Source organism: Simochromis diagramma, unplaced genomic scaffold (genome assembly GCF_900408965.1).
Source record: "Simochromis diagramma unplaced genomic scaffold, fSimDia1.1 OVJJ01000131.1, whole genome shotgun sequence".
Taxonomy (NCBI): Eukaryota; Metazoa; Chordata; class Actinopteri; order Cichliformes; family Cichlidae; genus Simochromis; species Simochromis diagramma.
Window position 1 is genome coordinate 4,090,936 of NW_024387200.1, and position 26,077 is coordinate 4,117,012.

General features: G+C 38.0%; 1 protein-coding gene across 4 annotated transcripts; it reads right to left on the bottom strand.

Moving 5' to 3' along the window:
• Positions 1-27: 27 nt before the first annotated feature.
• Positions 28-26,077, bottom strand: jak2b (Janus kinase 2b). 4 transcript variants are annotated; one of them, XM_040050269.1, is made up of 25 exons: positions 25,502-25,777; positions 25,269-25,397; positions 22,256-22,492; positions 21,635-21,758; positions 21,410-21,527; positions 18,176-18,321; positions 16,771-17,062; positions 16,074-16,193; positions 15,744-15,901; positions 13,008-13,119; positions 12,466-12,652; positions 10,175-10,299; positions 9,834-9,965; positions 9,015-9,102; positions 7,926-8,053; positions 7,568-7,706; positions 7,219-7,370; positions 6,929-7,079; positions 6,250-6,386; positions 5,936-6,125; positions 5,561-5,685; positions 5,286-5,458; positions 5,051-5,168; positions 2,693-2,806; positions 897-1,011 (listed from the first exon to the last, which is right to left on the bottom strand). In XM_040050269.1, exons 3-25 carry the CDS (start codon positions 22,485-22,487, stop codon positions 904-906), a joined length of 3,369 nt encoding a protein of 1,122 aa, XP_039906203.1. In that variant the 5' UTR covers positions 22,488-22,492; positions 25,269-25,397; positions 25,502-25,777; the 3' UTR covers positions 897-903. The 4 variants fall into 4 exon arrangements, with proteins under 4 accessions (XP_039906201.1, XP_039906203.1, XP_039906204.1 ...); XM_040050270.1 differs by having other exon boundaries at positions 25,714-25,731; XM_040050267.1 differs by lacking the exons at positions 25,269-25,397; positions 25,502-25,777 and adding an exon at positions 25,988-26,077 and having other exon boundaries at positions 28-1,011.

The following is a 26,077-nucleotide window of genomic DNA, read 5'->3' on the forward strand; positions in this document are numbered from 1 at the left end:
ATCAAGACAAAGACACTGGTGTAAATGTTTGTGAATCTTCAGTCATTTATTTTTTGCTGTTGCTTGGAAGGTTCTCATTTGTCACCATCTAATAACTGGCCCTATTAACAGCACGATACTTTATGCTGAAAAATGGCGTTAAAAGGAACTGAACACAAAAATAACAAAACAAAACAAAAAAAATCTGCGTAACATATACACAGTTGAATTATACCGTTTAATTTTCACACAACCTCTTACATTGCAAACAAAACAATTCTTAAAATAATTTTTGCACATACTTCATTTACAATAACATGGCAGTTCAAATATAATATTTAGTTTAATTTTACAAAATTATAAAATTTTACTGGACATATATACACAAATATACTGTAGGTATATACAAACATAGATAGAAAAACAGCTTTTGTCTATTTCTCTGGTTGGACAAGGACAAGAAATGGCAAGAGCTAGCCCTGCTAGCTGTTTGTATAGACACAACAGGCACTCACTCTCACACAAACACACGCTTGCACACAAAGAACTTGTTCGCCACAAGCATCTGTAGCTTTAGGCCTGGCAACAGTCTACTCACAGTCTAACACCTCAGAACTTTTCTGTTACAAATTTGACCAAACAGATTCAGAATTCAGGAACATCACCTTCCACTTTCAAACCGTCCAAGCTCCTCCTCCATTTCCACTGTGCTGTGGGCCAACATGGGGCACCTTGCTTAAAAGGCACTAGTTTATAAGCAGGCTCTCGTTCCAAACCTCAACTCTTCCATTTGCAAGCTGCTCTGCCACATGCAGGGATCCATCAGGGGAAGGACCTCACTTTGGGCTTTGTCCCTTTGCCACAAGTAGGGCAATAACATTAAGAGCATCTCGGGTGAAGAGGAGCAGGGCACTTTGGGTGAATTTAAAACGCTTTACTGTCCCTGAACAGGTCGATGCGCAGGGCCAGCTCCTTGAAAGAAGGGCGCAAACCAGGGTCTTTGTCCCAGCACTCCTCCATGATTTCATGTATCTGAAAAAGAGTAGGACACGAACAATTAACAAATAAACAAACAAAAAAACTACTGGTAGTGATTTGATTCCTGATATGGAAACGGAGTCATAACAATCCTCAGAAGGATTTCTGTTGATTTTCCTGATGACTAACAACAAAACTCTTGAATGTCTAAACTATTCTCAATGGGCAACTTGTTGAAGCTCAAACTGAACTTAGAATGGGGAAAAAGATGATTTAAGTGACTGTGAATGTGGCACAGCTGTTGATGCCAGACAGGTTGGGATTGTCACACACCTGCAGAAATCACTGGTAGTCATCAGTGCTTCCCTCAGCCTCCTAGTAGGCACATCTATGGGATCAATTTCAAACTCCTATGCTGCTTTGTACTCAAGTTATAACATTCACAGCCACAACCACAGTGTACCCATTAGGGCTGGGCTATATCATACTGTTCACGGTAATACCGGTGTAATTTTGGGCAACGATAGGAAAATGACATATCGTGATAGAATATAGGTAAAACGCGCTTGCGCAGTGCCTTTGTTTACATACGCACATGGCGGTGACGCAGAATGAGAAGAGCGAAAGTGGATTGTTGAATGAAACGGATGAACCAGAAGTGGTTTGTAAAAGTGCTGCAACTTCAGTGGTGTGGAACTGGTTTAGCTTTCGTCCGTCAGATACACAACAAAGCACTATTTTTGCTAGCGCATGTTAGCGGGCCGTCGTTATTACCGTGTTGTTTGGAAAATACGGCACACTTAAAATCAATCCTTTGATTTTTCTGAAAATCGACAGTGCCCCTTATAATCCCGTGTGCCTTATGTATGAATTCTGGTTGTGTTTACTGACCTCGAAACGATTTTATGTGGTAGACGGCGCTCGAAAATCTGTCAAATGATTTAGTACGACTTTGCTAAGCTATGAAGCCGCACCGCTTGATGGATTGTCGGAGCATTACGGCTATCGTAGGCAGGAGCCTCGCGGAGTGATACGTACTGTGCTTCAACATAATATTACCGTATTGTGTGTGTATAACCTCTTTTTAAGTTTTGTGGATATTATACATGGTTATGCTGAGGATATGTCGGCCAGTTTCCACTGGAAATGCCTTTTGGTTAGACTGTTACATTTTTATATAACTTTAATGCACATAAAAAAACAGCTGCTTGTTTAAGTGAAAATACATTGATGGGGTTTTTTGCACTAATAAAGTTGTGGAGTTGTAAAGTATTTTGTCTATAGTCAATTATATCGTCAGTTATATCGTTATCACAAATTTTCAAATGTATATCGTGATAAATATTTTTGGTCATATCGCCCTGCTCTAGTACCCATTTTGTAATAGTAGCTCAGAGCATGATAAGACCACGTTACAGAGTTCTAATGATGTCAAACTCATTTCCCTAACATGACTGTGAGTTTACTGTAAGAATTAGGAAGAATTAGGCCAATCATGAAGGCAAAAGGGCATACAACCCAGTACTAGGCAGGGAGTACCTAATAGAGTGGCAGAGAAAAGCATGACTTCAATTTAAAGATACAATTGCTTGATGTGTAACTAAGCAACTACTTGGGAATAAAGCCGTCCAATCAGTTTGTCTATGTTCTGGTCGAAATTTGTTAGGGCTGATAACTTGACAAGAAAAACAAACAACCCCAAAACAAAAGAACAAACAGCAGAGCACGATGATACCTCTGTAGGACATCCCAGGGGTTGAGGCAGCCTGCTGCCTGATTTGAGGAGCTCAATGAGGTGATAGACAATCAGCTGTCCTTGCTTGTCATTCCCCATCATGGCCATGAAAACCTGAGCAGGAGGAGAGGAAAAAACGTTTCAAATAGCTTGGCTTTCACCATATGACTTAAGCTAAATAAAACTTAAGCTCTTGAGAAAGCGCAAGAATATCCTTACAGATAAAGCAAACTGAAATCTAATCTAAGACTAGGCATGACTGGAACCAGCTTCTCCTTTACAAAATATAAAGTCACTTAGTGAATCAACAAAGTATAACTAAAATATAAAAAATACACTTAAACGTCTAATAATTTTAATGATTAATTTTAATAAAATAATGTCCCCCCCCCCCCAAAAAAAAAAAAAAAAAAAAACGAATCCTATCTCGGGCTCTCTGGAAACAGACGCTCTACCTAGAAAGTGCATTTATGTGCACACCTCGACTCAGCGATGCTTCAGGTGAGGGAGGGAGAAACAAAAAAGAATGCTGCTGCAAAGCTTTTAACTAAGACACGAAAAACTGGGAGCCAGTTCATTACACTGGCTCCCAGTACATTTTAGAATTCATTTTAAAATCTTGGCGCTGACTTTTAAAGCTTTGAATTGTGATGCCCCTGCCTACATTTCTGATCTTTTAGAACCCCACGCTCCCTCTCGCAGCCTGAGATCATCTAATCAAAGGCTGTTGGTAGTCCCACGAACTCGTTTTAAGACCAGAGGTGATAGATCTTTTAGAGCAGTGGCCTCCAGGTTGTGGAATGCTCTCCCTCCATTATTACGTTGCCTTGATTGCATTTATTCTTTTAAAAAGCAGCTTAAGACTCATTTATTTAGATTGGCTTTTAATTAGATTTGTGCTGTATGTTTGATTATTGATGTATTTTATGCATTTCTGTTTTTATATTACTGTGAAGCACTTTGTGGTTTTTATCCTGTGAAAGGTGCTATATAAATAAATTGATTTGATTTGAAAAAGAGTCTCTTTTTTTCCTGGAGCAGTCAGATAACCTTTCAGTTGTTGTCAGGGTTCAAATGTTATGATTCATTTGTTTTTTTTACAGAGTATGAATCACTGCATGATGTTAAAGGCATGCATTCTCCAAAAGACACATGCTGACAGGTCTGTGAAGACGTATTTGTTCAGTTGGAGGGGTTCCTTCAAATTTATTTAGCATTTTCTGTGTTTGAAGGGATTTCCTGGCTCACAATGAGCCTTTGGCGATGACTAAATGCTATTGTAAACATGCTCTGTCTTAATAGATTAAAGGAATTAACTGAGTTCACTTTATTTCACTCAAGCTGGATATCAAAATAACCAAGTTTAGACAGTAATATACTCACTCACTAGTCACTATCATAAACAAGCTAACTAGTTAACTCAATAACTGATGGATTAAAACTAACAGCATGTGTTCCAGTTTGTTTTATTTTGTTTGGGTTTTTTTGCTGTATAGGTGGAGAGAAAAAGACCTCTTGATGGGGTTAATTTTTGCATTTTTTAAACAAAATGTCTTCCAATCTGTTTCAGATTGTTGACGGGGCCACTATCAGCATACTCTTTCCCCCTTGGACACCTACTAGTAGTAACTCTTATATAGCTTACTAGGGCTTCACTTGGAATATATATTGGCATAAAAGAAAACAAACCTCCATGAATGATTATAAATGACTTTTAAACTAAAACTTTATTTAAACACAGATATAAACCTGAAACTGCCCTATGCATTTATGAAGGGGATTAAATATGATTGCTCTATTTTTCCAGGCATATGAAAACTCCTTGAAAACTAATGTTTAGTTTGGTCAGGTGTAAAATTAAAAAAACAAAATACATATCTGATATGTGTGCGTTCTGAACACCATCTTATGTATTGTGTTGTACCTGTTACTTCAAAACAGCAGACTAGCTCATTTCTGTTAGGTCTGAAAGAAAATCTGAATTCACAAAGATTTTGAGGCGATTTCCACACACTCCTTTTTCAACATGAGAACCTTTTTTAACCGATGTTCCTACAAGCTATGAAGTTAACCTGAAGGGTGTGACTCAAGGATTGGCCAGGTGTGAGTCAGGTCACAACACTACTCCACTATTAACTAGAATACAAAAACCACTATGGTGCAATGCCCAAAAGACAAAAGGCAATACTGCCTGCTAAAAATGGAATGTTGATCTGTTTGTTAGATGTCAGGGTGCAATGAGTGGATTTTGGTAATGCACACAGAGATGTGCTCTTAAAACTCTAAAGTTACTTTCTTTTTTCTTTCTATACACACATAAAAACTTGAAATGCACTGTATGTATGATGTATTACTTACTGCAGGAGGACTGCAGTTCTTGTCACTGTGGGTGAAGAGCTCATAAAGTACAACTCCAAAGCTCCAGACATCCGACGCCACAGAGAACTTGCTTTCAGTCAAAGACTCGGGGGCATACCTGTGAAGCAGCACACCAGGTCACTCGATTTCTCTGAAGTTAACTTATAAGGCCACACTAAACTAAAAATAGAGAAGAGGATCACAGTTAAATTCTAAAAAACAAACATATTCTGACCAGAATATGGGGCTCTCTCCAGGATCCTTCACCATGTAGTAGTCTTTGTCCTGAGGCAGGACTTTGGTGAGGCCGAAATCCCCGATTTTTACTCTGAGTTCGCTCTCCACTAGGATATTTCGTGTTGCCAAGTCTCTATGGATATACCGCTTACTTGATAGGTACTCCATACCCTATGTAAAGATGTAACAAAAACAAACAATTATATTTTATCACTAGTTTAAGTGGTCAGAAAAACGAACAAACAAGGGACAAACTGGCCATGTCTGCAGTACCTTGCAGATCTGAGAAGTGTAATGGACAAGCTTCTGATGCTCGATTCGCTCTCGGTTTTTTATGAGGTAATCTCGCAGACTTCCAAAGGGAAGATATTCCATGATGAGACGGAGGTTTCGTCGACCTGAAGGAAGGAAAATTTCCAAAATACAAAATGCTCATCTGTAACCGAATTGTAGGAGGACATAATGAAGCCACACTGGCGGGAGGATACTAAGAAATATGTATGTAGAATTATTTTTTCCATTCCCACATAAGATAAAAAAGTAGAAAATGTTTGTACCATGCATTTAGTTAATGAAAACGTAAAACAGCCTGCTTACTTTGTTTCTGTAAGAGAAAAACAAAGCTACAGAGACGTTGATCAAAAGTACCTGCACTGTAGCAAACACCCTTGTACTTGACGATGTTCTCATGCTGAAGAGATTTTAGGATCTCGATCTCCCGCTCAAAGTCTCGCATGTGCTCTGCGGTGCTGTGCTGAAGTTTCTTCACGGCCACGACCTCTCCGGTGTTGTCCTGCAGTGGGTCATATCGACACATCTCCACACTGCCAAAGTTTCCCTTGAACAGAAGAACAAATAATTGAGCAGTCGTTGTTTATTCATAGTTTGATTTTTAATTGTACTGTATCCTTTTTGAATGCACATTTTGTTCAAAAATACCTCAACCTCCACATTTATCATACCTTGCCCAGCTGCTGTAAGAATATGAGGTGTCTCTCTTCAAACTGAGCTGGATCCTGATTGTCAAACCCACCAGATGCCCACGCAGAGCCCACTGTCCTATTTGGCAGGATGTCACTGTCCACGATCAACTCATAGTCTGGGAAGAAAGAAAGGAGAAAACTCTTGTGTCTGGATGGAAAAGACATTGGACTTGTCTGGCCTCCCCAGGCATGAATCATAGTTGAGGGAAAACGGACACTTGGTTGCTTACACGAATTGATTTAAGCTGTTTGCGAAAATACTTATCTACCCACATATCTAACCTACTGTGACGTCACCTTCGGTTTGTGAAATCTCTTTTTTTGTCATCAGGATCATGTAAAAACCAGCTGTGAAGTGGAGGGGTGAGTCTGACAGTGAAACTGCAGGCAGACCGACCCCAGGGTAAATACTACGGATGACCAAGATTTAAAAAGAGACTTAATTTTTCATTCAATATGACCCACTTCTATGAAACCGGAAGTTTGTTTTATTTTTTGCATCCACAGCTATATCCATCTGGTGGCCTTCAGCTAGAATCCAGATTTAAGGCACTTCCACATTATTTTTTTTTTTAATGTTGTGACCCAGAAGATACTACATTCATGTTTCTGGTTATGTTTTTACAACTTCAGTTTAGTTTTTGAGGCGTCTACCAACCTGGTGTGAAGAGGCTGTGGAGGTCACGGATAACGGCACGAAACGTAGGCCTGAATGTGGGCTCATAGTCCATGCAGCTAGAAATCAGATTAGCCAGTTCAGTCCACTTTGGTGCAGGAAGCTGGTGGTGATCCATGTAAAACAGGGTTTTCTGGGACAGAAAATTGGGGATTAATGCCGGTGTGCAGATGCAGATGGAGTGACTTAAAGCAACTCTTCAATTAGCATGCATTTATATGGAAACAATATATATATATGAATATGTTTTACATGTTGCCACTCAGCTTTACCTTGGAGTTGTCTAGTGTTGCTAAAGGTTTATCACCACCACTGCAGATTTCCCACAGTGTAGTGCCAAAACTCCACTTGTCAGCAGCCAGACTCAGTTTGGCAGGGTCCTCAATACATTCAGGGGGCACCCAAGGGATCCTCTCAATGAGAACTGATTACAGACAAAAACATTTGACCTTCCACTTTTAGCTCTTCACTTACCAAATGCTTGCAGAACAAGACAGCAAATAACTCATTTTAGCTCTGTTTTTGTAACAAAAAAGTAATAAAGCTCACTGCAGTTACATTAATATATTAACTAGCTATCTACTGCCCCCTGCTGATCTTCGGCACAACGGACAAACTCACTTTCTTTGGGCAGGACAGTGATGCTGATACCAGGATCACTTAGTTTGATGAAAGGTGGGTTCCCAGCCCTCCGATCCTCTTCTCTGATCAGGAGAACATTTTTTGCACACACATTCCCATGAACAAGATGTTTTTCTTCCTACAGGAACAGAAAAGAGAAGCTATCACACTTTCTTATTAACAAAACACTTCCTATGTTCTTACATTTATTTTTATAATGTACTTTCGTTTTAAAGTTTCACTTCTTTTAAAAAAAAATGTTTTCAGTACTAAACAGCTGTAAGCAACAAAGAAATCTATATTTATCAATATTTTAGCAATGACATGACCTAAAATGAAGCGGCACATATTTTCATACCAGGAAGTTCATGGCCCAGGCCAGCTGCTTCGCCACTTCAAGCTTCCACAGAAGGTTAATAGAGTTCTTGTTTTTCTTCAAGTAGGTGTCGAGTGAGCCGAATTTCACATACTCCTGAACCATGATGTCTGGAAAGAAGTTTTTAAAAAAAAAAAATACAATGACTTAAAGATGTGGAAATTATGGTTTGTACAGTACAGCGATTTATAGATTTATTACAAAAACCAAATTCAGGAACTGAATGTTTCTAACAGAATCTCAGATGGGCTACAGCTCGGTTTTACATTACAATCAGTTTAGATACATATTTTTAATATATACCCACTGAGTATATATAAAGAGTGGCTGTCACTTATCAGTCAGTGTGTCCTCGTCTTAAAGCCTCAATCTTTTTTTCCAGTCGTCATCTTAACATAACAAGTAAACAGATCTGGTTTAAAAACTCAGCGACATTGCAGTCATACGGCAGCGGCTTATTAACATTTTCTAAACGACCATCATTTAGAAAATGACCATCATGCTGTACTCAGAAACAGCTGGCGATTGACACCATAAAGCCACTGGTCAAGTGTTTATTGACGTCATAGCTTATGAAAGCTATGAGGGTAGCTTTCCTTTAGGCCAAAGTCCAACCAGGTCCAAATGTACTCCCCACAAACACTTTCACTTAAAACCTTCACAGTGGACTTCTGGCTGTTAAATAAACATGTTGACTCTTGAAGATTTACACAACCAACAAAACCTTAGTTTACATTGAAATATTTACTGATTTCTTAGCTCAGCAAAAACTGGGTTTTGGCATTAAAAAGTTCTGTATTAGTATTACTAGTACTACTAATCAGTACTTGGTTGTAAGTACTAATTAGTATTAACGTTAAAGTCGAGCGACAAGATCATGTGTAAGATGTGGGAATTTTGGCGACTGACCCCGTTGCATATGGATTTCTGGGACTACCTTTCTCAAGGATGTATGAACAGCCAAGTTCAGCCGGTCAAGATTGTGGTAAAGCATGGTGCATAGTTGGCACATTAGGCTTAATGACATGGCTCAAATTGTTTGCCAAATAAATAGGTACTGAGACAACTTACTCTCTTCTCCACAGACACAAACGCCGTAGTTTAGAATAAGGTGTACGTGAGACAACTGGCTCATCATGCTGGCGGCTTCAAAGAACGACTGCAGGACAAGAAAAAAAAAAAAGAAAATATATATTTGTTTGCTGACGGAAAAAATACCCCCAAACAAAACTATATTACGTCAGTGTTTTAGCTATATTTGTCTGACAAAACCTAAGATCAGCTCCAATATTACTCCAAGAATACCTCCTACTCTAAGGCTGTGCAATGAATAATCAAATTAAATTTAGGGCTTCCAATGATTATGAAACCAGGATGATTGAGATAAAATTCATTTTTGCGGATCCTGTTATGCAATGGTGATCTTGTTTTATCTTGTTTTTTTGTCTTTCCTTTACAATGATGCACTTCTGCCCCTTTCTAAAAAAAAAAACAACAACCCCAAAACCAGAAAAAACAAAAAAACAAAAACAAGTGACTCAAGGCAACAAAATAAAAAAATTAAAAATAGATACCCTCTCCAGCAAACAGTCACTTTTATAAGGCAGGAAAAGCTTATGAAAAGAAGTCACATGGCTCCTGCTTGAAATTTCCACTGTTAAAGAATTCATTAAAATATGCCAGTAAAGGGACTCAAGAGCGGTGGTGTAAAGTTCCAGTGTTTAGGCTGATGATCTAAAGCACACCACAAAATGAATTCAACTAACTACCAGTACTAGTCAAAGCCTTTGTTATGCCTCCCGACGTAAATATAATAGAAAATCTGGGCAATCGCACAAATTTACAAAAATCAACGCCTCTGTAAGCAAAACATGCACAAAAGCCACAGACCTCAGAGAAGTTCCTGTGGGCCTGGTCCAGCACTTTCATGACTACTTCCGTTTGGTGCTCTCCATAGTCTCTCAGCTCCTTTCGAACCCCTTTAAAGATCTTCGTAAAAGTCCCTTGACCGAGACTCTCCATCTAAGAGAAAGATCATCATTGTATAAAAACTCATAACACCAGCACATTTAACTTATCGGTGAAAATATGGAGGGTATCCTATAAAGGTATAGCAATTCAATACTATAACATAATAATGCTGAACATTAGAAACATTCATGTAAAGAATGACTGGATAAATGAGGGCATACAGACATATTAAACGCTCTGAACATGTAAACTAAGCTTACAAATTCCAGGTCTTCTTTCCTGATCTTGTGAAACACCATTTGACTGATGTTGTGTCGATGTAGTGATGGGGACAGTGGCACTTCTGAACCTTTGTTGCTCCTGCACACGAGGAGGCACGACTTTTCTGTTATTGGAAAGAAAAGAAAACAATCTTACTTTCAAGTTTTACTTGTTGGCACAGCCTCTACCTTAACCAGATCTCACAGTTTCTCCATTAATATTGAAAATTCCCCCATTCTTCCTTCCACGCAGGTAAAGAGTTTGGGTGTTATACTTGACAGTACTCTCTCATTTCAGTCTCACATTAATTACATAACCCGGTCTGCATACTTTCACTTACGTTTTAGGTGTATTCATAACCTTGCCCCTCCTTATCTCTATGATCTGCTTCATATTACCACTGTTTCCCACTCTCTCAGATCTTCATCTACCACTCAACTTGTTGTTCCTTCTGCTTGCCTTATCACTATGGGGCACAGAGCTTTCAGTCGCTCTGCTCCTCGGCTGTGGAACTCACCTCCTTCAGCCTTAAGAAATATAGATTCCCTTCCCTTATTCAAGTCACAACTCAAAACCTACTTGTTTAAACTGGTTTACTCGCTTTAATACAGATTTTACTTGCTGTCAAATCGTGTTTGGTTTTTTTGTTGTTGTTTTTTTTAATTTTGTTTGTGGTTGTATTTTGCTTTTTTTTGTATTTTAATTCATTAGAATCTATTTTAATCTACTGTTTTATTGACGTCTTTTTCTCTTTGTAAGGTGACCTTGGGTTTTAGAAAGGCACCCTCAAATAAAATGTATTATTATTAAGAAACTATTTACTAAGTATCCTGCAATAAAATGTAACAATCCAACTGAGAGAGAAGCACGGGAACTGATGACAAAGACTCGAGAAGTTCCATGCTATGTGTTTCTTCATCAGTTTCTGGGAAAAAGACTTGTGGTAGAATTATGAAAGCAGACAAAGACCGAGGCACCTTTGAGTCATCCTGCCTGGTAGTTTGTGTTTCGTGCATTTTTCTTCTGTAGTGTTAGTGATCATAAGATTGCTAGAAAATCAAATTTAGTACTTTTGTGACCTTTACAGAATAAAGAACACACAAAACCTCATTTACAGCTTTTCAAAATGCATGGCAAATGTGACATGGACATTTCATTTGGTACTCCACAAAAACATACAACAGAATAGTTTACATGGGGCAGTTGTTTTCAACTGTTCTACATTAAATATAAAGTTTTGGGTTTTCGCACACAACTAATGACAAATACAGAAGCAAAAGCTAAGACTATGAAATCAAGATTTACGGCCTAGACACCAGCAACCTCGTAGTCACTAGGAAAAAAAAAAAAAAAAAGTGTCCTCCCCAACCAGTTTACAAGTGGCGGTGAAGTCAGTCAGAAAGTGGGTGCTGCATCAAAAACCTCATTGTGCTTGCTTTGGTTGCAAGCAGATTCCCATGATCACCTCTAGTTTGTGTGGACTGTGATATCTCTGCAAACACTTGCCATTTAAACTCCAAACAGTACTAAAAACACAAGCAGTGCAACATAAACTGGAAATGAAAAACAGTCAGCTTTGATAGTTAATGTTGTACCTGTGCTGCAACGAGCACACCTCAAACAGTGCAACTTTTACTTTTTACTGAATACACAATATAGTGTACGCTACTGACGTGTAACACAGACGAGCCAAAGATTGTTTTCTTTTTCTTTACATACTTTTTTTATGTATACATTTTAAGTATATACTTAAAATGAGTATAACACTTGAATGTTTCTTTTGAATCCTTTGTCTTAACTTGTAACAAGCCAATATAATGTCTTGATTCATGCTCAACCGGCCAGCTAAATAAATCCCAGAACGTTGATTCTGTTCATCTGAAAGTTGCATTTTAAGTGGGAGAAACACTCCACCAAGTCACAAAATAGAATCTACTAATGACAAACTATACAGTTTCACACACACTACCAAGGCTAGTTGTGTACTGAATTGAAAAAAACAAAACAAAACAAATGTCATCAATGATCACAGGCACCAGCCTGACCATTCCTGCCCAATACATTTGTTAAATTTATTTAAATTTCCATTGGTTAGAAAGAACTAGTGTGTTAACTTATAAACGAATGCGAAGAGATAGAGTCATTATCCTTTCAGGATACAGTACATTTTCCATTCATCACAATTTGTGGAGTTTACAGACTCCACAAAATCCTTCTGATGCAATATCTACCATCTGTGCTCTGCTAACATGCACCTAAATTAGACAAATCCAGATTCTGTTAGTTTTACCTTTGGATTTAGGAGGGCAGCACTTGCTGAATTGGAAAATGATGCTGTCTGAGCGCACTGTTTCCTTCTGGTAGCAGCTGAGCAGTTCTTGCAGACTGCTGAAGTTTCTTTTGGTTCCACTGAGGTTGAACTCTCCACTTGCAGACCTGGTGATCTGGCAGTGCTTGTGTTCTATAGCATCATACACCTGGCAAACGCAAAGAGGACACCAAATTAACTATTTTAATGATGAATTTAATGTAAACTGAGAATCCTTTAATCATGAAAGACATCACAATAATACAATACAATACCAGAAAGAATTAGTAGGTATTAATAAACACATACTGGTGCATTTCAACAACAAATGTGATAACATGACAAAAGTTAATCTAAAAGATAAATATAGAATGTATGAAAGTTACTTACCTAGAAACTAAAAATCTAGCCAGCCAACTTGCCAGACCAAACCCACTCATGGACTCTTAGGTCACATTTGGGCAATACACACAAACAAACAAACAAAAAAATGAAATGAAAGACCACAACTGAGTGTCACCTACCTCAACGGGGAAAGTCAAAAAGTATTTGTTGAAATCTTTCGGGCTACATCTCAAAATGTACAGTCCCCGTTTGTTTCCAGACTTCTGAAGCCAGTTAACTGCAAACTCCATTCTACAAGAAAAACAACAAAATAAAATTGATGGAGGAAAATGCAGTATTACCAGTTAGAAAGCCTTTATTGACCTCATATTTGGGATACAATACAAGTGGGATATATAAACACCAACTGCCAAAGTAATCTGTCTACATTTTGGCCACATTACTAAACATTAAATAGGAACACAATAGTATAAACATTTTAAATACCCATATTTATTTATGAGTCTAAAACACCTAAGTGTTTGTTTTAGTTTAGTCTAACCTAAAACACACTTCCAATAAAAGCATAATGCAGGCTCAAATTGCAGAAATAATCATATTTAAACATCTAGGAATTATCTCACACTCTCTTTCACACACACGCAAATATACAGCTATTACCATTTGCTGTTAAACTGACAATTTAGTATCAGCCAAAAACCTGCGATGTCAGAATATTTAAAAAAAGATGACAAAAATATCAATATTCATGAAATTATCCATCCATCTGTTATAGTCACAGTCACACACACACACACACACGTGTTTGTCTCTGTCTTTCTCACTAACAGCATAATGTAAATCTAGACTGGGAAACAGCTTTGCTAATGTGCAAGTGTTAAACTTACACATGCTCAGTGTTGCATATGCTCTGAGTTTAATGACCGACTCTGAAACATTGCAGACTGGTGAAAGTGGTAATGTTTAAAGATTATACATGTAAAGAATTAACTGAGAAAACACTTGTTGAGCTGAAAGGAGAGGAGCGGTTTTTGTAGAAACAAAGAATAATATATAGGTTTGCCTTTTTGTTTTAGAGACTGGCTGTTCTGTCAGTCTGATTTAAAAAAAATAAACTGACAAGGACAGTTCCCCATAAGATGATATTAAGTGGTTTTACTTCTTTGATCACCCATATCTACAAAATACAGTACTGTGCAAAAATCTTGCAGCCACCCCTTATTTCTGAATATTGTGTTTCTAAGGAGCCAGACTTTCTTGTTGATTTTGAAAATGGTCTCCAAGATTCTGAAAGTGTTTCAAAGATTTCTTTGAACATTGGCTGCTTTTTCACTCATTGACAGTGTTGTCTTTGTATCTAACAATTTCAGAGGAATGTTTTTTTTGTTTGTTAGGCCACTTAACACTGACCTATGAATCACTCAAACATAAAGGCCAGTAACACAAGGGTCAGTGACAACCACTATTCTGCTCACACATAGAGGACAACTCAGAAAATAACCACTTTTTAATTGAATCATTAGGCACTTTCTTTCGAGCAGCCTGTGGTGTGCAGTGTATCATTAAAACTTTTGAAGAACTTCAAAACTTTGCTTTCAAGAATTTTGAGGTCTTACAGCCTTGACTTAAACATAAAGAAATAATCTTATCACACACACACACACACACACACACACACACACACACACACACACACACACACACACAGTCCCCATTGCTGCATAGGCCTAAAAGTCCTCAGTGAGATCATTAACATTAACTCACTCAGGCTATAGTCTACGAAATGGTTTAAATGTCAGCCACCTCCTCTGCATGGATGACATCAAGCTGTATGCCAAGAACAAACAAGACATCAATTCACTGATCAACACCACTAGGATCTACAGCAACATTTGAATGCCATTCAGGCTGAAGAAGTGTAGTCGCATCCATCGCCAAATATGTGCAAATGTTTAAAGCAAGTCTTGAGGATGAACGGGAAGAACAAGATCTAGGCAATCAATACCTACGCCCAGCTGGTGATCAGATACCCTGCTTGGATAATAAGCTGGGCAAAGTAGGAGACATCAAGACAAGAAAGCTTGTTACTATTCATGGAAGGTTTCATGCATGGAGGGAAGGTGGCCGAGGACCAGTGAGTGTCAGAACCACGATCAGGCATGAAATAGCAAACATCCATGAGTTCATCTGGAAGATGGCTACAACTGCTCACATGCTTAGTGAATACCTCAGGCAGCAGAAACCCAAGCAAGAACAGAAAACATCATGGAAAGAGAGAACCCTACACAGAATGTATCACCGCCGGATGGAAGTGGAAGCTGATATCTACTAATGGATGGACAAAGCTGACTGAAAGACTACATAAAGGCACTAATCGTGGCAGCACAGGAATTAGACCTGATCACAAGATCCATAGTCTGCTGCACCAAGTTCCAAGATGCTAGCAGGAAGGGCATACATGGAATGCCATAACCAAGTGGCTGGCATAGTATACAGGAAAATCTGAGCAGAGTATGGCCTGGAAGTCCCAACGTCAAAATAGGGTGGTTGAGAATAACCGACAGACAAACTGGTGATGACTAACCAACTGGACAAGCAGAGGAACAAGGCCATAGTGATAGATGTAGCTATATCCCTACATCTAGATCCCAGGAAAACTTCAGAGATCTCTGTCCAGAAGAGCGCGATCCTAGGAACAACAAAGACACTGCACAGAACCTTCAAGCTCCAAGGCCTCTAGTAGAGGACCCAAGCTTGAAGGATAAAGACTGCCCACAAGGCGAGTGGGAAATTTTATTCACCTATATAAATGAATAAAACATCAAATACATCATGTTTTACATCATTCAATCTGGATTTTTTTTAAGTGGGAAGTTCTTACACATGTTGATGTTACAATATAATATTTTACATACGTGATTGGACCGTGGCAATGAGAAGATATGGCCTCAACCAGCCTAGGGGGAGCTACTTCTTTACAAAGGTAATGATGTGCATCTGTGGTCAGTCGATAGTAGCCATCAACGAGGGACACAAAAGAGAGGGCTTCAAGCAGGCTGGGGAATTCCAGTTCCTAAAATATCAAGAAAAATGTAACAGACCACATCGTCGATTTGTGTCACACAAACCAACAAAGAAATGTGAATTTATCTGTATTTATCGGTATATTAAAAGGCATGAGTAGACACTTAGGTGATGGCTGTGGTGAGAGTCTACAAAGAAATAGATTTATAAGATGAAATTACCAGATTCTTGCCATCTTGCTTGTTAATGGTAACCACCCGACTCTCTGCAGTGCCGTCTTTGTTGGCCTGTTTGATGCTGATGTTGGTGACATCAGGGAAATCACACAAGGTCTGTAGTTCCTGGCAAAACAGTGTAACATAGGAACTTAAAAGAAACAATTACTACGATAACAATTCAATGCTGCATTAAGGCCCTTTTACAAAGAAAGCAGCATGTGCTGCACTGACTGATACCTAGGTGGAATGAAAGGTCCAAAAATTGCTGCAGTCTGAATGTATGCCCACTCTACGCGGAATAGATGCACATGGTTCCTGTGATTTCAAAACATGCCTTTCTTATCCAAAAGAAAGCTTTCGCACTATACCTACCAAAATACTGCTCCCCTCCCGAGGTCCTTGTGCACGTAGTTGTGTCATAAAGCTTGTTGAACTCAAGTTTTAGTTTGTGTGGTGAAAATTAGCACAGCTGTAGGATTCGTATCTATCAGTCGCGCAAAAGGTGTGTGTGTGTGTGTGTGTGTGTGTGTGTGTGGGGTGTGGGTGTGTGTGTGGGGGGGGGTTGATAGTTTAAATCTGTTTTCTCAGAATCTAAACACTTGTTTGTTACCTCAAGGACTATCAAAAGATGTTCCAGTGAAACGTCAGTTTCTTTATCTTCCAAAATATACACTAACACAGTAGTACTCATTGTACCAACCTGTTCCGAGTCCTTACTCAACTCCCGACACCACTGTATGCCAGTATCTGCTGCCACCAGGATGATGCGCTGGACGCCTGATGGCTCCTTGACCTGGAAGGTCTCTGTATAGAAGGACTTCTCCAGAGACTCCATGCTGATGAGGTACTTAAGCTTAAGGTCACGAACTGTAGTCCGACACTGGCTAAACTGCTGGATGAAGCGCTTGAAGCGGAAGCGGATGCGTTTACGTGTCAAGAAGTTGCAGTCCTGGATCTGAGCTCGCATGTCCTTTGGCAAGAAGGACTTGTAGCTAAAAGAGATTCAGTAAATTCTCATGTCAGCGTGATATGCCAAGTATCATGATTCCTTTAAATGTCTCACAAAAAAAAAAAAAAAAAAAAAGCTCTGCACTTCCACATATTTTGTACAAAATTCTAAAATAAAAGATAGCAACACAAATTTAAAGAGTTGTTCTTTGAGGTTTCAAGTTCAAATACACTAAAAGGACAAAGGTTTTGGCCAACACCACATAATATTATGACCACAAAATGTTCACTTGTTCACATGTTCACTCAAGCATCTAGCCATTCAGTCTGCCTTTACAAACATTTGTAATCAAATAGATGGTTCTAAAGAGTTCGCTGATTTCCCATTTGGTACTTTACTAGGATGTCACCATCGCAATAAGTTAGTTCTTAAACATTCCATAATCAACCTTATGTAAAATTATTGCAAAGTGGAAGCATTCAGAAATCATGACAACTCAGTCACAATGTGGCAGACAGCATAAAGCTATAGAGTGAGGTCAGTGAGTGCTGAGGTGCTGTAAAAGTCACAGATGCTCTGCTGACTCCATAAATGCAGAGTTCCAAACCTCAGCAAAAACTCTGCGCCAGGAGCTTCATGGTATGGACTTTCATAGCTGAGTAGCTCCTGTATGTTTAACCTCCTAAGACCCGAAGTCTTCCATGACATGCATTTTTAATTTCTCTTTGATATTTGGGCATATTGGGGCCCGATGAATGTAAAAACAAAGAATTACCAGTTGTTGTTGTTTTTTTTTTTTTTTACCTTATTTTTGTTTTTAAGAAAAATAAGAGCCACATATGAGGATATTCGTTTAAAATTTCGATAGAACAGTAGCAGTATAATGTCCTCGTAAGTGGATATCAGGCCCTTGTAGAGCAAAATTGAGTATTTTGGTCTAAATAACCCAAAATGTGTGGTCCACATATGTGAACACCAGGTCCTAGGAGGTTAAGTCTATAGGTGCCTCAGTAATTATGTTCACCTGGTGCAAATTTGCCAAATTCCTTTCACAGCTGTTTTTGTTAAGGCAAGTCAGCATTATTGATGCACAACATGAGTGAAATCAATTAGTAGCAGTGAAACAGATAAAACCCATAAAAGCAACTCTAAGTACCTTATAGAGTGATATATATCAAGAGGCGACAGCTGCTTTTCTTTGGCTGATCTTGTCATGTCAAGTACAGCCAAACCAAGGCACTCTTCTTGTGTCTCATGGGAGTTGGAAAACTTCACCAAGCCATTCAGATAGTCATTCCTCCACTGCAATGAGAGAAAAATACCAATCATTGTTAGTTGTATCTGCTAACGTTCAGGTGAGTGTACTGCTGTCTGTCCATATTTTCAAGTCTACCGTAACTCAACTTAAGTAATTTCTGTATACCAAGTGTAGGGCTGTTCGATAGAACAATATAAAAACGTCTATCGTTTCATTTTACGCTATCGTTTGTTTCGTGGTGTCGCAAAATAAACTGCTTACAGCAATATTTGTTTCATTGTTTTGATGGTCTCTCTCTCTCTCTCATTTAATATAACCACACTATGGACAGACAAGCGCCTGTTTTCTTAACGACGGTAAAACCATCACGTGTCTGCTTGTTTATTTTCTACATAAACCTTTCACAATAAAGCTCAAGATCCTGCTGAAACTTTTCAAAATAAACTGAATCACGTGAAAGAGTATGCAGATTATTTACAGATGAAAAGCAAAAAAAGAGCCGTCAGGTGCTAAAAAAAATAAAGCTTAGACTCAAATGTTAGAACAGGCTTTTCCCCGCAGCACACGTGTAATAAATACTCACAAAGAAAACAGCGGCTGTTACAACTTATGTCTAAAAATGTATCGTTTCATGCATGTTAAAAACACTCGACTCCAGGTACACGACGCCCAGCTGGAAACAATTCATGCAAGTCGAGCTGCCCGAGATTCACAGAATTTACAGAAAATGTTACATTTTTGTGATTTATATCGTTATCGGACGCTAGATGTCTTATATCGGGATATGAGATTTTGGTCATATCGCACAGCTCTAAGCAAGTGTGACAGTTTTTAATTAAACCAACAATCTCAGGATATGCTCCTATTAAAGAACACAAAAGACTGATATTTAAAATGGGTATGGACCATACAATCACAACCAGGCTTACAAACAATTGCCTCATTTTTTGTAAGCTCAGTTATGGTGTTAATCCAAAGCAGGCAATGCTATCCGTGTTCAGTAATGTGCAAAAATAAATTTAAAATTAATTCAAATTTATATTTTTATTGATCACAGCCTCATGTCAAGGTTCTTCCTCCCATTCTCTCTGCCTTGTTTTTTTTTTTTCCCCTCTATGTACAAATATTTCTCTGTCACCTTCTGACCCTAACAGTTTAGAGAAAAGTTAGGTACAACATAGGTTGCTTGCAGTGACTGGATCAAACACTGATTATGCAGGGTGGCTCTTTACCACAACTGACCAATGAATGAGCTTCCCGTGAGGCCCTCTGGCGTCATATTTGCAGCTCTTGTTTTGACTGTAATAAGAAGCCAGTGTGAACACTAAACAAGAGCAAAACTTCAAGATAACGTTCAACCCTTCTTTTAAACATATGGCATTGGGCACCAATTACAAGCTATTGTTATTGTGTCTTCAATAAAACTGGAAAAATGTTTTTTGTTATTACACCCAACACTGAAAAAAGGGTTTATTAAAATGACAGCAAATTCTAAAATTCAACAATGCCCCCTCATTTTGGTCTGGCCCTTTTACAAATTATCAACTTTCTTGTCAGAAGCACAGACTGTAAGCTGACTAGACCACAAAGAGTTTAACATATCCTATAAATCATAGGTGTCAAACTCTGGCCCGCAGGCCAAATTTGGCCCGCAGCCTAATTACATTTGGCCCGCGAAGCCATACCAAATTACTATTAGAGCTGGCCTACTGGTATTACACAGCTAACTCACATATACTCACATATCTATATTATTGCTAATATATATTGTAATATATCTATATCACTAAAGCACTTCTGGATGGATGCAAACTGCATTTCGTTGCCCTGTACCTGTGCATGTGCAATGACAATAAAGTTGAATTCTAATTCTAATATATATATTGTTTAGTATTAAGCTTTGCTTGTTCGATATTCAGTTTTTCAGCAAAACGTGTTTGAGTCCATAAGAAAAGATTCATTCTTATATCTGGAGGAATAAATATGTTTCAATAAATATTAATGTTAGCCCGCGACTTTGTTCCAGTTTTGAATTTTGGCCCACTGTGTATTTGAGTTTGACACCCCTGCTATAAATGAACGCAAGCATATAGAATAGCTTTAATGGCTGCAAACACACTAACATATTTAAATGACCTCTTGGGTGGTACTTCATCTCTCCCTCTTAGGGTTTTGCCGGGCCACCACGACAGACTTCCATCGCCATAATTCCACATAATCCTAAATTCATGCAGAGTTCAACTTCAGCCACATTGTAGGCTTAAACTATAACCATTCACCTACCCTGGAAATATTTCTATTACATCGTGGTCACTATACATTAATTTTTTTTTTTTTTTTATTGTTTTAACTGGCTGTACAGTTTCGAGGACTCTTCTGATAAAATTTACTGCACTTGTCACTTTCTTTCCTAAATAGATATTTTTCATTTGTGTAATGTTAAAAAAAATGAACTGTATATAACACAATTTCATTCTAAACAAAGCAAAACAAATGCAAGTATCCAATGCAGAGTAATATTTAAATATTTAAATAAACCTGTGAATTTCCAGCAAAAACATACAGTAGCAGGTACTGGTTTTGTTATTGATCCTTACTGGTACCCTAACTGTACCTTTCAATAACAGGATTTTTCTTTGTATTACTGACTTAATTAATAGGCCTTAAATGCCAGTTACATTTCTGGACAGTGACAGAAGAGAAATATCTGTGAAATGCAAGTAAGGAACTTGCTTTCACATTAGGTTTCATAGATGCAGAGGGGTAAATTGCTGTATACAAATGCTAACACTACAGTCACATGTCTCTCTTTCGTGTGAGGGAGATAATGAGATACACTGAAGTTGCCAGATCAGAGAGCATAGAATAAAATATACCAGTATCTTAGTTTCTTATTCATATCTTTATATGTATCCCTTAGTAATGAGGAAAAAAAAAATCATTTAAACATGTGACCTAACTCATAATCTACCAAAGTCATAGTTCTGCACTTCAAGGATAAAAGCTGCTATTTTTTTAACACGTTGTCTACATTACTGGTAATAAATGCTGCTCTTGAATATTTTTGTTAAATTAACCTACATATAAACAATCAACTTCTAACCTATTTGGGGTTTAGGTGAGAGCATTTACCTGAAAGAAGAGGTACGACATTACAAAGTCATCAATGACGGGGCTTTCTGACCCTTTTGTGACTCCGTATCGATAAGCCCTGGATGCCCCACCACTATACCAACCAGGGAAGTAGTACCTGTGAAAACAGGTTAGAAAGAAAATGCAGAGAGTCATTAAGACGTTTTCATTTTAAATCTCAAAAAGACACAAGAGAAATTGCAGAGGCAAAATAAGGTGTGCTACCGTATTCTGAAAAACACATCTTCAGATGCAGTCTCATCAAGCTGGAAGATGTGGTTGGGTGAAAACCACAAGTGATCCTGCTCTCGAAAAAGACCAAAAAGGCTGCAATAAAGTGGTGATATACCTACAGTGACGAAAGAATGAGAGGGCACATTATGTTCTGTAAACTTGGATTATATTCAATTAGGTAACTAACAACAAATGAATGCTTTATTTAGAGGGAGCTCTGAGGACTATGCCTCAGGATACATAGAGTAGAAAGTGAAAAAGGTCAATAAGATTGTCTAAAATGTCATTTGTGTTTGTTTTATCATCAGATGCACAATGCGCAGGTGAGTGTAGTCCCACTCTGCAAAGCCATACTGTTGATGAATTTTACCTCTTAAAAAGAAAAAGAACACAGTACAAAGCTAAGCAACTTTATTTTTTCTTATCATTAAAGACAGTAAAGGCAAAGTTTAAACACAACATGGAGATGAGCGAACAAACTACCAATTTTTCTGTTATTAGGTTTTACTGTGGCCTCTTGATAACCTTATCTTGGGATCTATGCTCCAAGTTACAGAAAAAAAAACATGAATGGGGGTTCTTTATGGAGACTTGCACAGCGTGAGTACTCACTGCATGCCTTTGCCGCATCTATGCACAGCTCTTCAGCTACATAGTCCCCAGGTGGGTAGCTTAGAAAGTTGCCGTCGGCCACTCCCTGGTTGGTGTGATATAAATGAAGCCTTAGAACAACAGCAGCTGGTCTTGTGTCTGCAGATTCCCGATGGGCAGTCCCATTTTGGTGCACCACTGGACATGTGTCTGTCACAGTGTCCATGGCTGGCAGGGAGGCCATCAACAGCATACAACCTTCAGTAATAATAAAAATAATAATAGTAGTAAAGTTGATTAGTATAGAACCCATCAAAACCAGCATTACAAAATGTTTCCCAGAAACATAAAAAAAGATATATATAAAAGATGCATATAAAAACCATTTAACCATAAATTAAAACTGACAAAGCAAACAAAAGTGTACGTAAAAGAATGACTAGGATAGTGTGATTCCATTGTAATAAATAACTTAAAATTGACATAAAAATCTAGACATTAAAAGAATAAAATGAAAAAAAAAAAAGTCTGTTAACATTTGACAGAAAATAAGGTTAGAGAGGATAGTTGGATCAGTGGATTTTACTGGGAGAAAGAGCTGTCTGTCATCAGCATGGTAGCAAAACTAAATGCTATTTGACTAATGTGACCTACAGGTAGCACAACAAAAAAACGAACCCAGTACAGACCTCTGAGGGACTTCATATTTAAGAAAGGAGAACTACCAGTGAAACCAATGTTGTTGTTGTTTTTAAATTGGTCAGATATGACGTAAACCAACAACTGAGCTTTCCCAGACATACCAACCCAGTGGCACAGGAAAATTTTATAGTCTACTGTAACAAATGATGAACACAAGTAGCACAAATGGAGAACACTGACCAGTATCAGCAGTTATTAAAATATTACTTGATAATCTAATAAAGACAGTAATGCGACATCTGTGACGCTGACTAAAACCTGAAAATTTTCAAAGATATTCTGAAATAATGTTTCACGGTGACTGGCATAAACTATGATAAAATGTTATGGCTGATGTAGGGGACATCATTATAAGAATCAGGAGATACTATTTTTGGATTTTACGTCATTAATTTTATCACTAAACAACGTTTTTCACTAAACATGGTAATCTTACTAAAACTTAAAGGCTTAAAAAGACAGTCACACAAAGGAGGTCAAAGTCAGGAATCGGGAGGAATACCAATGGTGGCTGGAAGCACTGATGAAAATTTTTGTCCTGTTTTCTCATTAAATGAGCATAAGCATACTGACACGACCTCTTTTGGCTCTTCGCTTGGAAAAAAGATATCAGACAGAATCAGAATAAGTTTAATGCGACATGTCAGCATACAGAATGATACAGTTTTTCTTTTTCGTCTCCTTTTTTTTTAAAGCACTCTGTGATAAATTCAATATTCTGATTAGGGTACATGGAATGAACTTTTACATAAACTGTTATCAAACGTGTTGCATAAAGCTGAAGTACAGAGGAACCATTGTCAGGGCAGAAAGATTATAAAAGCTGTATATCTAATTCAACAAATGGCTGCCTTTACACGTAGAAGTCATTTTTTTGTCAATTACTTACACTTAAATAGTAAAGACTGTAGATATTAAAGCTCTAAAATGAGTACAATTTGCACTTTGCCACAACAAAGCAGCATAAGGAAATAGTCTTTCAAACAGCTGCTAATCCGCAAACCCCTACTGCTCTTGCCCTAATCAAATTGAGAGCTGAATTATGAGTGTTATGGTACTTCTTACAAAATTAAAACCTACTATAAATAGCTTATGATTGTGGGTTAAATAGGATATATAAATAGGCCATTATCACAGTCCTGTGCTTATTTTATTGGACAACGAAAACACTAAACATCTTCAATTTAAAATAAAATTTGTTACTAAACGTCTAACAGCAAAGAAATGACAGAAATTAGCTCTGCTCAAGTGACTAGTGCTATAACAAAATAAGTGGAACTATGCTGGAGTATAAATAACTCCCTTTCCTTTGTCGTCACTTTTTGACATCACTGAATCAAAGCGGATGCAATTAAACTGAACAACAGGGGAAAAAAAACAGCAGGAGTAACTTTTAAGTTCAGGTTCATATTGCTGAAATTGTGGACACTACTTTATACACAAATTCTGTTTAACTTTTTCTTGTGGAAGAATTTATAGATTCTTATTTGTTTTGACATTGATTCTGTAATTTTCATTATTGTTGACACTAAAAAAATTTGCTTAAGAGCAACTGGAAAACAAGGCTGACTACAGTTAGACCTACCTCCTAACGATTTATTTCAGAAAACATCAAAAAAAAAAAAAAAAAAAGCAATACATGCTTGTTAAAGTTTCATTTACAGAAACTGCAACAGCTAACCGAAAACAAAAGCTCAAATTAAAAGGAACTAGAAAAAGTGAAAGCGCAGCATTTTTCTGGATAAATTATTTTTTTTCCCCACTTACGTGTTTAATTTAAAACTACACTGGTTTGTAAGCAAAAGAAAAATACTTTGAATGCAGTTTGATACTTCCCAGAGAGAAAGAGGAAACCCATGACATTAGCTTTGATAAATTCTGATGTGCAAATACACTGAGCAAAAGGGGGTTTGGCTACATATACCATCTCCTATAATTTAAGACAAGGTTCTGCAATAATTGTTTCCTCAAGACTCCTAAATTTCTCTAACTTTTATTAGGATTACACGATACTACAGAATTTCTGGACGCGTAGTACATTAACCCAAATGTGACAGGTAGCAAAGTCACAAATCGATAGTGCGACTGGGCATATCCAGTGATATTTTATAAACTTGGCTTCAGAACAAAGTCACCAAGGCCATGATCTTGCGTGCTACCGTTAGCTATAGCTTCATTAGTTTAATTAAGCTGGCGCTAACAGCCAAGACACGCACCCATATTAGCTTAGATATCATGCAAATAAAGTATATAAATGCATTTAGCAACTCCAGTATTTAAAAGTGAACCGTACAACCATGTCAATGAACAATTTACGAGTGTAAACACTTACTTTGGCTGAGGGGCCAGACGTGGAGCTAGGTAGCTTTCTCCTAGTTACCTAGGCCAGCAGTGCAGCCAGGATGGGAAAGCTACTGCCAGACACTTCTGCTTCGGTTTTTGTAAGACCGGTTCTTGATAGCTGTCCAAATAAATAATAATTCATTTATGGCCTAAAGCCACTTGGAAATATTGTTTTTTCCATGTCGCACTCGGCTGGCTAACTCGCCACACAAGCTAGGCTACCTCTGGTCAGCCCAGCGCTACTCATATCACTCCGGAGGAACTTCAGTTGTTATCTTCACAATCTTCTAACTTCAGCCAGTGTTAACTCAAACAACGTCGCGCGTGCGTACGACTTGCCCGACAGCACGAAATTCATTTAAAGACCGTCATCTCTTTGTACGAGAACATTTGACGAGGGCTACATTATTGACATTAACTAGTGAACGACTTACAAGGTTGCTAGCCACTTTCCCAGCCGTAGCTACAGCGAAACCAAAGCTCAGGCGAGTCAACAAGCCAGCCTTTCCCATCATACCAATGCTGCATTTAGGGACTGTCGGAAACGAATTACCACTTGTATGTGGTTATTCATAATTCAAAATGTCACACGTAACAACATACACGAGAACCATCAGCGTAACATTCGAAACTCATTAAGCAGTGGCTTGAAAATTAAAATGTACAACTCTTTGCTATGCTTAACATTAACTTATTTACCATACTTACTAAACATCTGCACGACAAGAAAACAGGAGATGAGTAATGTAACAGGAGTACTGGGAAGATTGGTGTACAGCAAAGAGAGAGAGGTGGCAA